The sequence below is a fragment of the Hypanus sabinus genome, chromosome 28, assembly GCF_030144855.1.
Source record: "Hypanus sabinus isolate sHypSab1 chromosome 28, sHypSab1.hap1, whole genome shotgun sequence".
Taxonomy (NCBI): domain Eukaryota; kingdom Metazoa; phylum Chordata; class Chondrichthyes; order Myliobatiformes; family Dasyatidae; genus Hypanus; species Hypanus sabinus.
This window is the reverse complement of record NC_082733.1, coordinates 43,067,383-43,084,939: the sequence shown is the minus strand read 5'-3', so window position 1 is coordinate 43,084,939 and position 17,557 is coordinate 43,067,383. Positions and strand designations below refer to the sequence as shown.

The 17,557-nt window shown below is 47.3% G+C and overlaps 1 protein-coding gene across 8 annotated transcripts in view; it reads right to left on the bottom strand.

The window, feature by feature from the left end:
- The window catches only part of LOC132382636 (FERM domain-containing protein 5), a 171,144-nt gene that overhangs the window by 16,212 nt on the left and 137,375 nt on the right, over nucleotides 1-17,557 (bottom strand). For all 8 annotated transcript variants that reach the window (XM_059953050.1, XM_059953051.1, XM_059953049.1 and 5 more), the window contains 5 exons: nucleotides 16,020-16,083; nucleotides 14,447-14,538; nucleotides 5,536-5,610; nucleotides 3,822-3,890; nucleotides 1,075-1,181 (listed from right to left, as the gene is read on the bottom strand). In XM_059953050.1, coding sequence (XP_059809033.1) covers nucleotides 1,075-1,181; nucleotides 3,822-3,890; nucleotides 5,536-5,610; nucleotides 14,447-14,538; nucleotides 16,020-16,083 — 407 coding nt within the window. The remainder of the gene's footprint in view (nucleotides 1-1,074; nucleotides 1,182-3,821; nucleotides 3,891-5,535; nucleotides 5,611-14,446; nucleotides 14,539-16,019; nucleotides 16,084-17,557) is intronic.

The window sequence follows — 17,557 nt, the reverse complement described above, 5'->3', positions numbered from 1 at the left end:
GATGAGAGTGGATATCAGGCTGCTGTGAAATAACACTGGACAGGTGGTAAAGGAGTCTGTAAGGAGTTTGCACGCTCTCCCCGTGACTGTGTGGTTTTCCTCCGGATGCTCTGGTTTCCTCCCGCATACAAGTCAGTAGGTTGATGAGTCACAGGGGTGTAATTGGGTGGCACAGACTCATTGGGCCGAAGGGCCTGTTCTATGTTCTTGGAACAAGTGACAACAATAAATCATTTCCAATTCCAATTAAGACATGGTTGTGGAATTAGGCCATTTGGCCCATCAAGTCTGCTCTGCCATTCCATCATGGCTGATTTATTATCCCTCACAACCCCGTTCTCCTGTCCTCTCACCGCAACCTTTGACACCTTGATTAATCAATAATCTATCAATCTCTGGTTTAAATATATCCAATGATTTGGCCTCCACAGCCCTCTGTGGCAATGAATTCCACAGATTCACCAATTCTAGCTGAAGAAAATCCTCCTCATCTACATTCTAAGTGGACATCACTCAATTCTGAATCTTTACCCCTGGTCCTAGACTTCCCCTACTACAGGAAAGATCATCACCCCATCCACTCTATATAAGCCTTCCAATAATCGATAGGTTTCAATGAGATCTCACCTCATTCTTACAAACTCCAGAGAGTACAAACTGTCCCCCAACGAGAGGTCTCCTTTTAAACTGCTTCCCAGGGTGGTGGTGTTGGGGGGAGGGTTGTCTTACCCCTAGTGAGGGATCTCCCTATAAACCTCATAACTAAGTAACACAGAAAGTGGAGGAACTCAGTGAATCGGGCAGCAACTCTAGATGGAAATGGACAGTCAAGACTCTTCATTGGGACTGTGGGATGCTCTGTGTTTCCAATGTCTCCGTTCTTTCTTGTGGTCTCACAAGCAGTTTGCACTTTCAACTAATTCCAATTTCCTCACTTCCAGCGGCCACAGGGCTCAATAATTGGTGCCAGTTGGCCATGCTTCACTGTTTGTCCTGGCAAAGCTCGAGCCAACCTCCAGTACCAGCCCCCAGTTCCCCGTCTCCATCTCCACCCTCCTAGGCCCAGGGCCTTACCTTCCATGATGGAGATGTGCACAGCCCTCCGGCGGGTCCGCGGCACGCTGCTCAACCGTGATCCGTGGGAGATGGAGGGGCAACTTCGACTGGGTACAAGGCCTGATCTGAGTAAGGAAAGAGTTAAAATTGATTCCTCCTTTATGCAGGGCAAAACGTGTAACACTAAATGGTTTTAAAGACAAAATGATGTTAGTCTCGTATGTGCCTTGAGAAAGTGCAAGGGAACTGCTCTACTGGCATGATTTGAGAATTTAGTGTGAGTACCAGTCTACAGCCTCGAGAGGAGATAATGGTGAGAAACATGATTGTTTGGGAAAGTATTAAAGTAAATGGTGTGGAAGTGTATGAACATTTAACAGTACAGCTTTCGAATCCAGGCAGCTTCCTAGTAAATCTCCTCTTCACCCTTATAAAAGCCTCCACATCTTACTATTTCTAAGTGACCAGAAGTGAACACAATTCTCCATGTCTGATCTGACCAGAGTTTTATAGAGCTGCAACATTACCTCCTTGCTCTTGAACTCAGTCCCCAGACTAATGGAGGACAACACACTAAGCCTTCTTCACTGCTCTATCAACTTGTGCAGCAACTTTGACGGATTTATGGACGTGGATCCCAAGATCCCCCAATTCTTCTGCTCTGCTAAGAATCCTGCCATTAACCCTGTACTCTGCCTCGAAGTTCGACCCTCCAAAGTGAGTCACTTCATATTTTTCAGATTGAACTCCATCTGCCGCTTCTCAGCCGGGCTCTGTATCCTGTCAATGTCCTGTTGTAACCCACGACAACCTTCTACACTGTCTACATCTCCACCAACCTTCACCCTAATGCACCTCAAATAGCCACAAAAAGCCACTGAGTCTCACAGTATCACAGATACTCCTCTGTTAAAAAGGACAATTTCTTTGTGTAAGTGGGAATCTTCCCTTTGGACGGGGTCACGGCGAGTGCTAAGAGCTGGAGAGAGAAACAAGGACATCATCAAAGAGAGAGAGAGACTGGACACCCTCCAGCAGTATATTGTGTGCAGTGCTCTACTGATTGGTTGATAAGGATTATTTTGTCTCTTTTAATACTTCATTAATCATTCTTCTTTCTGTACTTTATTCTTCATATAATTCTAGGATGGGCGAGAAAACAGAGCACAGGTGCACAGGGCTGAGAGTCGGCTGAGCCGTGGTCGAAGACACGGCAGAGCGAGTTGAATTTGGAGAGGTGTAAGGTGCTGCACATTTGGAGATCTGATGTAAAGGCAAAACAATGACAAAGTGCCATTTCTTTTCTTAACTTCTAGTTAAGTTCAGGCCTCCAGTCCTCACCAAGGCTAAATACTGGAGGCCCAGAGGCAGCCTGTCCTGTCGCTCGTGGCGCGCGTGTGTGTGTCTCTGTGTGTGCGCACGTGCAAGTGTGTGTGTATGTGTGAGTGTGTGTGTACACGTGAGTGTGTGAATGCGCGTGCGAGTGTGTATGAGAGAGAGGGAGGGGTGGGAAAGTGGCTTATTTGGCTGTTGTTCTGCTGAGTGTGGTGGGAATGCTGTGCTGACGCTGGAACACATGGGGACACGCAGGATGTCCACAGCACACCCTTGGGTTGTGTTGGTTGTTAATACAAAAGATGCACACGTTAAATGAATGAGAGTCTGAATATGCAGGCAGAAAAGATTGAGTTTAACATGGCAAGCTGGAACAAAGGGCCTGTACTGTGCTCAACAGTTTTATGTTCGATGTCCTATGTGATCAATTCATGGTACAGCAGAAGGACAACCAAGATAACGACAGCTGCCGTTCTCTACAGCTCAGATAGTCTCACCATGTCAGGCAGGGTGAAGGGCAGAGGCAGCTGGCTGCTCTGCTCTGTCAATGGAACAAGGCCATTCAGCCCCTCTCTCCCAGACTGGCATTCATCCTGATAATCAGTAACTATAAACCTTTGATGATATCACCAGCAGGTGCGGGACATGTGCGTGACAGTGCATGGGGAGATTCCACACAGGGGTCAGAGAGTAGAGAGATAGGGGCTATCAGTGCCAAGAAGGGGATCTCTGAGAATGGCCAGGATAACAGTGTGTCAGGTGATACAGAGTATTGGACAGGATTTAGAGAGGGCCTTCTGGTCAAGATGTTGCCGAGCTGTGATGTCCGTTGAAGTCAGTTATTCCTTCAGGCTCATAGGGATGGTTTGGGGAACAGTGCGGGAGTTAAGGGACAGGTTAGGGTTTAGGGACAGGAATAGGGGAGTTAGGGGACAGGTTAGGGTTTAGGGACAATGTGGGGAGTTAGGGGACAGGTTAGGGTTTAGGAACAGGGATGAGAGGAGTTAGGGGCCAGTAGGTCCCGATGTCAGACTCCAGCAAAGCATGAGGACAGGCATCAGATCTGCAGGCGTTGAGGACTAAGACCAGTGATCACGTTCAAGGACTGCGGTTGGGAGGCATCAAGGATGAGGGATGGAGATAGCCAAATAAGGGTGGGAGGGTAGGAAGGGGTTGTTCAGCTGTTGGTGTACATTGACCATGTGTTGTTCTGTTGAACATTGTGGACACCAGAAACATGGTGACACTTGTGGGCTGCCCCCAGCATGACATTAGACTGTGTTGGTTGTTAACGCATTTCACTGTATGTTTGGATGAGCGTCTGATGAAAAAATATTCCATTTACAGAGCTGGAAGGAAGACGTCTCTGCAGTCACACACGACAAGCACAAGCGAGATGTCTTTACCTCAGAACAGGTGCACTCTCCTACCTGTGAATCTCCGGCGGGCTCCTCTTAATCTTCGCACTGGACTCGATCACCTCCTTTGCAACTCTCCCACTGAAAGCAGCAACCACAGAACGGGGGTTCAGAGATTGGGAGGCGACGGGTTGTGGCTGAATTCTCCCTCGCCGCCTCACACCTCCACCCCCACCCCGTTCTGACTGAGATGTGGCCGTGTGGCAGGAAGTGCCACTCCCTCACAACCCCAGCCACCCGGTCTGCACTTTCTCCCTGTGCTATCATGGTAATGGACTGGAGCCACACAGACAGTGATAACTGTCTTGGCTCCATACCCAAGGGGAAATGGGAAAAGCTCCTGATTTTTTCAGCCCTACTTTCCCAATCTAGAGATAGGAACATTGCAAACACTTAGCCAGAAGAGATTCTGCAGCTGCTGGAACTCCCGAGCAACACACATAAAATGCTGGAGGAACTCAGCAGGCCAGGCAGCTTCCAGACACTGAAAGGGAAGAGTATCTGGGAATGTCTGTAAACATTCAAGATTCAGGCATTGCTGGAAATCCAGGGCATATAAACAAAATGCTGGAGGAACTCAGCAGGCCAGGCTGCATCTATGGAGAAGAATAAACAGTCAATCATTCAGGCTGAGACCCTTCAACAGGACAGGACAGAAAGGCCAGCGCGGCATCTTGATGAGTTTCAAGCCTGTCATGATGCCAAACTCTTCTTCCATCGCCTCTGACTCCAAGCCTACACCCTTGGCAAGGATTCCCCATGCCCCAAATGAAGGCTTCTCCAGTCTTCAGCTCTCCTCTTCTTCTTGGACATCCCACTCTGAATCTTTCTATCTCTAACTGCTAACAAGACATCAACCGTCTCAACTTCTCCGATTCTCCAGCTCCACTAAGGAGCATCAGGCCATTGTCTCCCACACCATCAATTCTGGAAATCTCCCATCCACGGTTATCACAGTTCCCATCCCTAGACAAGCTCAGAACACAAGGAGGTCTCTTTAGAACAGAGGTGAAGAGGAATGTCTTTAGTCAGAGCATGATGAATCTGTGGAATTCATTGCCACCAATGGCTTTGGAGGCCAAATCACTAGGTATAACTAGAGCAGGGGTAGATAGGTTCTTGAGTTGTGAGGCCATCAAAAGCAGGAGAATGAGGCTGAGGGGGTAAATAAATCAGCCATGACCGAATAGCACAGCAGACCCAATAGGACAAAAGGCCCAATTCTGCTCCTGTGTCTAAAGGTACCCCTCCACTGCTTGTTTCTACTTCCTACCCAAGATCAGTTTGGGTAGGTACATGGATGATAGAGATATGGAGGGCTATGGTTCAGGAGCAGATTATTAGGAATAAGCAGTTTAAAGGGTTTCAGCATGTACTAGATGGGCCAAAGGGCCTGTTTCTGTGCTGTACTTTTCTGGGACTCTATAAACCTAGCAGTTCTCCAGTGAAAGGTCTAGTACAGGGGTCCTCAGCCCGTGGTCCACAAACCCTTCTGTTGATGGTAGGGGTCCAGGGCATAAAGAAGGTTGGGAACCCCTGGTCTAGAACATCAACTGTTTCTTCCCCTCCATATATGCTGCCTGACCTGCTGAGTTTCTCCAGCATTTTATGTCGGTGTTGCAAATAATTTTTTCTTTTCCTGGTTGGGAATTCAGCCTCTGGTGTTTTGCTTTCACTCCTCATGAAATTAAGTTCACAGTGACCTCTACTTACTGTGACTATTTACCTGTATCGGAACCGGCTCCCCTTGAAAAACATGTTGCTGCTGGACACCGTTCGCACCTGACTGGATTTCTCAAACCTGTGCAAGAGGACAGAGAGCATCAAATCCAGCACTGCCCCCTGACCCCCCCTCATACACCGAGACCTCTCCCCCACCAAAAGGGTTCATTGATAATCTTGTTAACCCCTAATATTCATCTACAGATCTGATGTCTGTGAGTCCAGGGCCAAGGGCAGGAGGTAGGAGGCCTGGTATCTGTGAGTCCAGGGCCAAGGGCAGGAGGTAGGAGGCCTGGTATCTGTGAGTCCAGGGCCAAGGGCAGGAGGTAGGAGGGCTGGTATCTGTGAGTCCAGGGCCAAGGGCAGGAGGTAGGAGGGCTGGTATCTGTGAGTCCACGGCCAAGGGCAGGAGGTAGGAGGCCTGGTATCTGTGAGTCCAGGGCCAAGGGCAGGAGGTAGGAGGGCTGGTATCTGTGAGTCCAGGGCCAAGGGCAGGAGGTAGGAGGCCTGGTATCTGTGAGTCCACGGCCAAGGGCAGGAGGTAGGAGGCCTGGTATCTGTGAGTCCAGGGCCAAGGGCAGGAGGTAGGAGGCCTGGTATCTGTGAGTCCAGGGCCAAGGGCAGGAGGTAGGAGGGCTGGTATCTGTGAGTCCAGGGCCAAGGGCAGGAGGTAGGAGGGCTGGTATCTGTGAGTCCAGGGCCAAGGGCAGGAGGTAGGAGGGCTGGTATCTGTGAGTCCAGGGCCAAGGGCAGGAGGTAGGAGGCCTGGTATCTGTGAGTCCAGGGCCAAGGGCAGGAGGTAGGAGGCCTGGTATCTGTGAGTCCACGGCCAAGGGCAGGAGGTAGGAGGGCTGGTATCTGTGAGTCCAGGGCCAAGGGCAGGAGGTAGGAGGCCTGGCTTCTGTGAGTCCAGGGCCAAGGGCAGGAGGTAGGAGGGCTGGTATCTGTGAGTCCAGGGCCAAGGGCAGGAGGTAGGAGGGCTGGTATCTGTGAGTCCAGGGCCAAGGGCAGGAGGTAGGAGGGCTGGTATCTGTGAGTCCAGGGCCAAGGGCAGGAGGTAGGAGGGCTGGTATCTGTGAGTCCAGGGCCAAGGGCAGGAGGTAGGAGGGCTGGTATCTGTGAGTCCAGGGCCAAGGGCAGGAGGTAGGAGGCCTGGCATCTGTGAGTCCAGGGCCAGGTACTGGAGGACAGAGGCCTGGAGATGGCAATCCTGGAACTAGAGGCCTGAGTGTGTGAGTGGGTGGTTGGGAGGGAGGACGCATTGTTCTACTGAACGTGATGGGTATGCTTTGTTTTTGTGACAACACTTTTGGGCTGCACCTTTAGGTTGTGTTGGTTGTTAACGCAATCCACTCTCTGTTTTGATGTACATGTCATACATAAAGCAATCTGAATCTGTCGTTTGAATACTATGTTGCCTTTAAAACGTTTCAAATGTCATCAAATGCAAAATAATTCCCGACCCAAACAGGTCAGGTGACCAAAAGCTTCGTCAAACTGTGATTTTCCGGAAGATTGCTGGGATTCAGGGAGGAAATCGCTATGGTAGGGCACCACTGTAATGTTGCAGTTAGCTCAACACTAGAACAGCTCAGGGCGTCGGAGTTCAGAGTTCAATTCTGACATCATCTCTACAAAGTCTGTATGTCCTCCCCATGGAAACTGGGTTTTCTCCAGGTGCTCTGGTTTCCTCCCATAGTCCAAAGAATCTATCAACCTCCGCCTTAAACATACATAAAGACCTGGCCTCCACAGCTGCCTGTGGCAAAGAATTCACCATTCTCTGGCTAAAGACACACCCTCTTCTCATTGCTACCGTCAGGGAGGAGGTACAGGAGCCTGAAGGCACACACTCAACGATTCAGAAACAGCTTCTTCCCCTCGCCCATCAGATTTATGAATGGACGTTGAACCCATGAACACTACCTCACTATTTTTTCCACTTTTCACACTACTTGCTTAATTTAATGCTTTTTAATATATACAGTATATACTTATTATAATTTACAGCCTTTATTATCATGTATTGCAATGTACTGCTGCTGCAAAACAACAAATTTCACGACATGCCGTGATATGAAACCTGATTCAGTTTCTGGTTCATACTTATGAGGGGTTTAGATAGGGTTAACGCAAGCAGGCTTTTTCCACTGAGGTTGGGGTTGACTGGAACTAGAGGTCATAGGTTAAGGTTCAAAAGTGAAATATTTAAGGGGAACATGAGAGGGATCTTCACTCAGAGGGTGGTAAGAGTGTGGAACAAGCTGTTGGCAGAAGTGGTGGATGTGCGTTTGTAACATTTAGGAGAAGTTTGGATAGGTACATGGATGGGAGGGGTATGAAGGGCCACGGTTCGAGTGTGCGTTGATGGGACTGGGCAGAGTAGCAGTTCAGCATGTACTAGATGGGCCAAAGGGCCTGTTTCTGTGCTGTAGTGTTCCGTGACTCTGGGTGTATTAGGTAGGCAGGCAGAAGGGAAAGGAGAGGGTGGGGAGGGGGTGGGGACGGTGCTGTTGAATGGGATGACATCAGAACACTAATTTGAAAAGAGTTTGGCTTGGCAGATTGTGCTGCTGTATTAAGTCAGCTTGGGACAGCTAAAAGCAGCAGTGGGCCGAGATTATTAACGGGAACTGTTTACGTGCCTCTGAACAGTAACAGTGACGTAGGCCATGATACAAGAAGGGAACTGAAGGTGTCTGCAGTGCTGCAGTCATGGTGTCTTTAATCTACAAATAGACTGGGAAAGTCAAACGATACGAACAGCGTAGAGGACGACTTCCTGGAATGTGTGCGGGATGTATTTCTAGATGTTGAGGAGCTGACTGGGGAACAGGCATTTTTAAATCTTTTTCAGAAAGGTCAATTAATAACCTTGTAGGAAACTGCTTTCAGAAAAGAATATCACAACCTGATAGAATTTAATGTTCAGTTCAATCCAGAAACAGACTCAAAATAGGAAATAGGGAACTGTGGATGTCCAAGGGGCAAATCAGCTGGGTTAGCCTGGCAATCCATGTTAAAGAGTGTCGGGGGAGGGGGGGAAGTGCAGGCCTTCAGGGATTTAATAATCATGTGTGATACATAAATATTCCTTGACAGCAGAAAAGCTCACTGGGAAAAGGACCAACCATGGAGTACAGCAGTACGGTTGCATCATTGTGTAGGAAAGCATTGAGCCACCCAGGTCTCCTGCACCCCTCCTCGATTTGTGACATTTACCGGGGGCATTGAATACAAAGGGCTTGACACATTGTTGAGGATCTCTACCTCCCATCCAACAATCTCTCTGACCCACTACCATCAGGAAGGAGGAACAGGAGCAGCAGGACTAGGGCTGCCAGACTGGGAAACAGCCTCTTCCCTCAGGCTGTGAGGCAAATGAACACCTCCCCCCCAACTATTGAGCTCTCGTCACTAGGACAGCGAGCTGTTTACTGTTTATGTGTGCTGTGCGCTACATGCATTTTCGATAATTAACTTATTTACGATAATATTTTGCTTTATGTGCAGAGTGTAATAGATGTTCTGTGCACCGGAGGAACGTTGTGTCATTTGGCTGTATGTCTGTACAGTCAGGTGACAATTAACATGAACTTGAACCTTGCCTGGCGTTGAACTTGACGATGGTATTGAGTATAAGGGCCAGTAGGTGAGGCAGGAAATCCAAGGATTGGAGGCATTTCTGAATTCACCAAGGATCGACAGATATGAGAGCAAACGAGTGAAAAACATAAACATGGGCAGTAGGAATTTTATGAGCATGTAAAAAGGAAAAGACTAGTGGGGGGGGGTATGTGAGCATCTGTTACAGATAGAGACAGGAGAAATTATAGTGGAAAACTGGGAACTGGCAGAGGCATGAAAGAAATTGTCCTCATAAACACAAAAAAGCGTCTACAAAGGACCAGTTCAAATGAGTAAATAATGATTTCTGATGAGGAGGGTAAGCCTGAAAAAGGCAAATACTCAGGGCCTACAGGTCTGCAACCCGGAGTTCAGAGGATTTTCAGCTTATTATGTTGCAGATCTCTCCGATTTATTTATTGATTGATTGATTGATTAATCGAGATGCCATGTGGAATAGGCCCTTCTGGGCCTGTGAGCCACACTGCCCGGCGTTCCCCTGAATTAATCAGAGCCTAATCACAGGACAATTTGCAATGGCCAATTAACCTACCATGTCTTTGGACCATGGGAGGAAACCGGAGCACCCAGAGAAAGCCCATGCAGTTATGGGGAGAACGTGCATGTTCCTTACAGGCAGCAGTGGGAATTGAACCCAGGTTGTCTATATCGTAAAGCATTGTGCTAACCACTATGCTACTGAACCACACTCTCATTTACCAGGATGGAGGGTGATCTCATTGAAACCTATCAAATATTGAAAGGCCTAAGTGGAGTGGATGCGGAGAGGATGTTTCCTATGGTGGGGGAGTCTAGGACCAGAGGACACAGCCTCAGAATAGAGGGACATCCATTTAGAACCGAGATGAGAAGGTATTTCTTTAGATGGAGAGGGATGAATTGGTGGAATTGTCACAGACAGCTGTGAAATCCAAGTCATTGGTTGTATTTAAAATAGAGGTTGATTGCTTCTTGATTAGTCAGGGTGTCAAAGGTTTTGGGCAGAAAGCAGGAGAATGGGGTCGAGAGGGATAAATCAGCCATGATGGAATGGCGGAGCAGACTGTATGGGCTGAATGGCCTAATTCTGCTCCTGTGTCTAATGGTCTTATGGACAGGGCAGAGTTATAAAAACATGGGGTTCTGGTAAATGAAAAGAAAGGCTGTTTTCAGAGACATTGATACTCAGAAGGACCTGGGTTACCCCTCCATAGAGCTCATTGAGAATGGACATGCTGGAGGAGGGGCACTTAGGAAATCAAAGATGGTCCTGACAAGATGGGTGCTGTTGGATTGGGTTGTCGATTTGTTACTTTGCCTGTAGTTTGACTTTCCTGTGCTTTTCTGTGTTTTTGCATAATCGACCACACACACGATTGTTCAGCGGTTTTGCCAGTGGTTACACTTGCCGCTGCATTTTTCTGGAACCTTCTTTACTTCAGTGGTGGTGATCTGAATCTGGCTATCTGATTGGTTGACTATGATCACTGGAATCCCGTTATCAGTTGTCTGGTATGAGACAATTGGCAAGTCTTTCTCTTTCTTCTATCTCTCACTATACTTCTTCCTCTCCTCTGCTCTGGTAACACTGTATAAAATGATTGGAAACAGGTTTTAAGCCTCATTCTTGACTTCTGAAGAACAATGGATTACAAAAGTGTCAGGATCCAGTGGTGAGGAGGAGATGTTTCCCCCCACATGAGAATTGAGCTACAGGGCTCATTGTTATGATATAGTTGGGATCACAGAGACATGGCTCCAGGGTGACCAAGGATGGGAGCTCAACATCCAGGGATATTCAACATTCAGGAGGGATAGACAGGAAAGATAAGGAGGTGGGGTAGCATTGCTGGTTAGAGAGGACATTAACGCAATAGAGAGGAAGGACATTAGCCTGGAGGATGTGGAATCGATATGGGTAGAGCTGCATAACACTAAGGGGCAGAAAACGCTGGTGGGAGTTGTGTACAGGCCACCTAACAGTAATAGTGAGGTTGGGGATGGCATTAAACAGGAAATTAGAAATGCGTGCAATAAAGGAACAGTAGTTATAATTGGTGACTTCAATCTACATATAGATTGGGTGAACCAAATTGGTAAGGGTGCTGAGGAAGAGGATTTCTTGGAATGTATGCGGGATGGTTTTCTGAACCAACATGTTGAGGAACCAACTAGAGAGCAGGCCATTCTAGATTGGGTATTGAGCAATGAGGAAGGGTTAGTTAGCAATCTTGTCGAGCGAGGCCCCTTGGGTAAGAATGACTATAATATGGTGGAATTCTTCATTAAGTTGGAGAGTGGCATAGTTAATTCAGAAACAAAGGTTCTGAACTTAAAGAAGGGTAACTTTGAAGGTATGAGACATGAATTAGCTAAGATAGACTGGCAAATGATACTTAAAGGGTTGATGGTGGATATGCAATGGCAAGCGTTTAAAGATCACATGGATGAACTACAACAATTGTTCATCCCAGTTTGGCAAAAGAATAAACCAGGGAAGGTAGTGCACCCGTGGATGACAAGGGAAATTAGGGATAGTATCAAGTCCAAAGAAGAAACATACAAATTAGCAAAAATAAATGGCACACCTGAGGAGTGGGAGAAATTCAGAGACCAGGAGAGGTGGACAAAGGGCTTAATTAGGAAAGGGAAAAAAGATTATGAGAGAAAGCTGGCAGGGAACATAAAAACTGACTGTAAAAGCTTTTATAGATACATAAAAAGAAAAAGATTGGTCAAGACAAATGTAGGTCCTTTACAGTCAGAAACAGGTGAATTGATCATAGGGAGACCGATTGAATAACTACTTTGGTTCTGTCTTCACTAAGGAGGACATAAATAATCTTCCGGAAATAGTAAGGGACCGAGGGTCTAGTGAGATGGAGGAACTGAGGGAAATCCATGATAGTAGGGAAGTGGTGTTAGGTAAATTGAAGGGATTAAAGGCAGATAAATCCCCAGGGCCAGATGGTCTGCATCCCAGAGTGCTTAAGGAAGTAGCCCAAGAAATAGTGGATGCATTAGTGATAATTTTTCAAAACTTCTTAGATTCTGGATTAGTTCCTGAGAATTGGAGGGTGGCTAATGTAACCCCACTTTTTAAAAAAGGAGGGAGAGAGAAACCGGGGAATTATAGACTGGTTAGTCAGACATTGGTGGTGGGGAAAATGCCAGAGTCGGTTATCAAGGATGTGATAACTGCATATTCGGAAAGAGGTGAAATCATCGGACAAAGTCAGCATGGATTTGTGAAAGGAAAATCATGTCTGATGAATCTTATAGAATTTTTTGAGGATGTAACTAGTAGAGTGGATAGGGGAGAGCCAGTGGATGTGGTATATTTAGATTTTCAAAAGGCTTTTGACAAGGTCCCACACAGGAGATTAGTGTGCAAACTTAAAGCACACGGTATTGGGGGTATGGTATTGATGTGGATAGAGAATTGGTTGGCAGACAGGAAGCAAAGAGTGGGAGTAAACGGGACCTTTTCAGAATAGCAGGCAGTGACTAGTGGGGTACCGCAAGGCTCAATGCTGGGACCCCAGTTGTTTACAATATATATTAATGATTTAGACAAGGGAATTAAATGCAGCATCTCCAAGTTTGCGGATGACACGAAGCTGGGTGGCGGTGTTAGCTGTGAGGAGGATGCTAAGAGGATGCAGGGTGACTTGGATAGGTTAGGTGAGTGGGCAAATTCATGGCAGATGCAATTTAATGTGGATAAATGTGAGGTTATCCACTTTGGTTGCAAGAACAGGAAAACAGATTACTATCTGAACGGTGGCCGATTAGGAAAAGGGGAGATGAAACGAGACCTGGGTGTCATTGTACACCAGTCATTGAAGGTGGGCATGCAGGTACAGCAGGCGGTGAAAAAGGCAAATGGTATGTTGGCAGTCATAGCAAAAGGATTTGAGTACAGGAGCAGGGAGGTTCTACTGCAGTTGTACAAGGCCTTGGTGAGACCGCATCTAGAATATTATGTGCAGTTTTGGTCCCCTAATCTGAGGAAAGACATTCTTGCCATAGAGGGAGTACAGAGAAGGTTCACTAGATTGATTCCTGGGATGGCAGGACTTTCATATGAAGAAAGACTGGATCGACTAGGCTTATACTCACTGGAATTTAGAAGATTGAGGGGGGATCTTATTGAAATGTATAAAATTCTAAAGGGATTGGACAGGTTAGATGCAGGAAGATTGTTTCCGATGTTGGGGAAGTCCAAAACAAGGGGTCACAGTTTAAGGATAAAGGGAAAGCCTTTTAGGACCGAGATGAGGAAAAACTTCTTCACACAGAGAGTGGTGAATCTGTGGAATTCTCTGCCACAGGAAATAGTTGAGGCCGGTTCATTGGCTATATTTAAGAGGAAGTTAGATATGGCCCTTGTGGCTAAAGGGATCAGGGGATATGGAGGCAAAGCAGGGTTAGGGTTCTGAGTTGGATGATCAGCCATGATCATACTGAATGGTGGTGCAGGCTTGAAGGGCTGAATGGCCTACTCCTGCACCTATTTTCTATGTTTATGACAGATGGGGTGAAGTTCCTTCCCTTCTCTTCTACAAGGATGACAGCATTTTCTGTATATCTTCACAGCGGCAGAAGTCGCTCAGTCAGCAGGAACATGACATTGATATTTTAACCAGAGCAGAGCAGGTTTGAGAGTCCGAAAGGCCACTCCATCTCCCAACATCCATGTGGTCATATCGTCACATGGAGGAAGATGGGAAGAGGTGGAGGAGTGGGGGCACAGTACTAAGGGGCCAAATGGTCTGTCTCAGTTTTGAACATTGGGGAATCAGAGGTCAGTGCGGGCAGGAGACATGAGGGATAGTGATCCCCTAGATACATGAGTCAGCGAGTCCCAAGTTTGGGATCCCATTATCGGCAAACCCAGAGTTCGAAGCCTGGCGATAGGGTCCCATACTGGGGTCAATATGGATGATCGAAGCCCGAAGATCAATTAGAAGGCTGAAAGCTGAGGACTGACGACCTGGGTCTGTGAGTTGCACTGGAGGCTGGAGACCCTGGGGTTGGATGATTGTTTATATGAGTGGGTGGGAGGGAGGAAAGAAAGAAAAGGGCTTGTCTTGCTGTTGTTGTTGTTAGTGTTCTGCTGAACATTGTGGGTTTGCAATGTTGGCACCGGAATGTGTGGCGACACTCGTAGTCTGCCACCAGCCCGTCCGTAGGTCGTGTCGGTTGCAGTTCACTGCACGTTTCGATGTCCAGCTGATGAATGAACGAGGCTGGATTTGAGCATTTCACTAAGTAAACACACTCACTTGTAAAAGGCTTGATTTTCCACTCCGCACTTCCACAGGTGTTTACAAGCCTCAGGAGTTGGGGCGAAGTAGGTCAGAATGATCTTCGATTCCTGATGTGAAGATAAATCACACAGAGGTTACAATTGGAGGTTTCAAACTCACAACCACCGCCCCCCTCGTGTTGGGGAGAGACCCACAGGGTTGCTGACCGCGAAGCGGAAGAAGCGGTGAGGGGCTGAGTGACAGCTGAGTCAGAAATCAGCCTCATTACCTCACAGGCTGATCTCGCCATGAATGTCCCTGATGTATCTGCCCCTACCACCACCTTCAGCAGTGTGTTCCATGCACCCACAACCCTACACTTTCCTTCAATCACCTTTAAATTATGGCCCCTTATATTAGCCATTTCCACTCTGGCAAGAAGTCTCCAGCTGTCCACTCAGACTATGCCTCCCATCAACTTGTACACCTCTATCAGGTCACCTCGCATCCTCCTTAGAGAAAAGCTGCAGCTCGCTCAACCTGTCCTCATAAGACATGTTCTCTAACGGAGGTGGCTAGGGTTGGTACGATCCCAGATTCGGTACGAAGGTGACCTGGTGCAGAAGGTGGTTGTCTGAGTCACCTCCAGAGGAAGTCAGCCAAGGGCTTGCAGTGGGCTGGTCAGCCATGGAACGCTGCATCTGTGAGTGCAAGCTGGTGTGCCAGCCGCTAGTGTCTGTCTGCTCCACCCGGGAACGGCGCAGTGTTACTGACGGTCAGGGGTGAACCTGAGGGCAGTGATGGAGCTCTCTGGCCCCAGGGTCACGAAGACGGCTCGTGCCTGCCTGGTGGGTGATTGAAAGGCCTAGATAGGGTGACGGGGACAGGATGTTTCCAACAGTTGGAATAGTGCGGGAGTCTAGGTCCCGAGAGCACAGCCTCACAAAGAGGGACGTCCCTTTAGAATAGAGATGGGGAGTAATTTCTTTAGCCAGAGGGTGGTGAATCTGTGAATTCATTGCCACAGACAGCTGTGGAAGTCAGGTCACTGGGTATATTTAAAGCTGAGGTTGATGGATTCTTCATTGGTCAGGGTGTCTAAGGTTATAGGGAGGAAGTTGGAGAATGGGGTTGAGAGGGGTAATAAATCAGCCATGATGGGATGGCAGCACGGACTCAATGGGCTGAATGGCCTAATTCCTCCCCCGTGTTTTATGGTCTTATAGAATGCTGTCCTGACCAGTGACTCCCACCTCCTATGGACAAACCACCAGAAATCCCAAATCCACATCCAAGACACACGAGATTTTGCAGAGGCTGGAAGTCCGGAGTAACACAAATGCTGGAGGAACTCAACAGGTCAGGCTGTAGGGAAATAAAACAGTCAACGTTTCAGATCCAGACCCTTCAACGGGACTGAAATGTCGACTGTTTATTTCCTTGTTGCCTGACCTGCAGCACTTTGCGTGTGTTGTCCACACCTGGTTGGTTTCTGACCACAGTTGGAATATGTGTCGTACTCCGGATATCTGGGAAGGTCAGGTTGTGAATGTTTTGCAGACAGGTTGTAAGAACAAGCTCTGGAGATCTCATCAGAGTCAGCACTCACCTCTTTCTGAGTGGCATATAAATTAAACGTCTTTCCTTCGAACTTCATCTTGCTTACTTCAGTCCTGGAAGACAGCAAGGAAATATCATTAGCACCAGGGTCAGCTTGTCGAAGTCCCTGTGGGCTTTGCTTTAACTACACCAGAGACCACTGCTGCACTGCAACAGGGAATTGTTACTTTTCTTATAGTTTAACTTCCCTGTGGTTGCTTGTATTTTTATATGTCATCACCTATGTACATGGGATTGTTCAGTGAATTTTCCAGTAATTATGGTACAGTTACCTCTGTATTGTTCTGCAAACTTCTTAGTTTCTTGAACTAAGATGTGGAGGAATTGAGCTGAGGAGGAACGGATGTTATTCCACTTTGCACCTTGTGGCACCTCGGGCAGCAACCCATTTCAACATTTCGCCCATTTTTTCCGAGTTGCTAGCTCAACACTCAACCCAGCACGGATAGAAAGCGTGCAAGGAGCAAGCCGGCAAGGAGGAACGGAGACGAGAAGGAATTTTGTTAGCCAGAGGGTAGTGAATCTGTAGAATTTATTGCCACAGACGGCTGTGGAGGCCGAGTTATTGGGTGTATTTAAAGCGGATGTGGATAGATTCTTGAACAGTCAGGGTTTCAAAGGTTACAGGGAGAAGGCAGGAGAATGGAGGAATAAATCAGCCATGATGGAAGAGTGCAGCAGACTCAATGGGACCAAATGGCCTGATTCTGATCCCATTGTCTGATGACCTAACAATCTCCACACGCTCAGGGCCATCGGATGTGGGACCCTCAAAGCACCCGAGAAGAGCAGCTAATGTACACACAGAAAGATCCCACAAGACACATGCAAACAATGACTGGTTTCACAGGGGAATGCAATTCCTTCAGTTATCAACTTCACTGACTCTTTGGGGTTTGAGTCTTTGATTTGTGAAGGATTGCATTTTTCTTACAGCATAGCAGAAAGACAGGACATTCGACCCGACTTATCGAATCAGAATCAGGTTTATTATCATCGGCATGTGACGTGAAATCTGTTAACTGCAGCAGCAGTTCAATGCAATACATAATCTAGCAGAGGAAAAAATAATAAGAAATAAAAGTTTGAAAAAATAAGTAAATCAATTACAGTATACATATATTGAATAGATTTTTAAAAATGTGCAAAAACAGAAATACTGTATATTAAAAAAAAGTGAGGTAGTGTCCAAAGCTTCAATGTCCATTTAGGAATCGGACGGCAGAGGGGAAGAAGCTGTTCCTGAATCGCTGAGTGTGTGCCTTCAGGCTTCTGTACCTCCTACCTGATGGTAGCAGTGAGAAAAGGGCATGCCCTGGGTGCTGGAGGTCCTTAATAATGGACAATGCCTTTCTGAGACACCACTCCTTGAAGATGTTCTGGGTACTTTGTAGGCTAGTACCCAAGATGGAGCTGACTAGATTTACAGCCTTCTTTCGGTCCTGTGCAGTAGCCCCTCCATATCAGACAGTGATGCAGCCTGTCAGAATGCTCTCCACGGTACAACTATAGAATTAGGAACCCTGA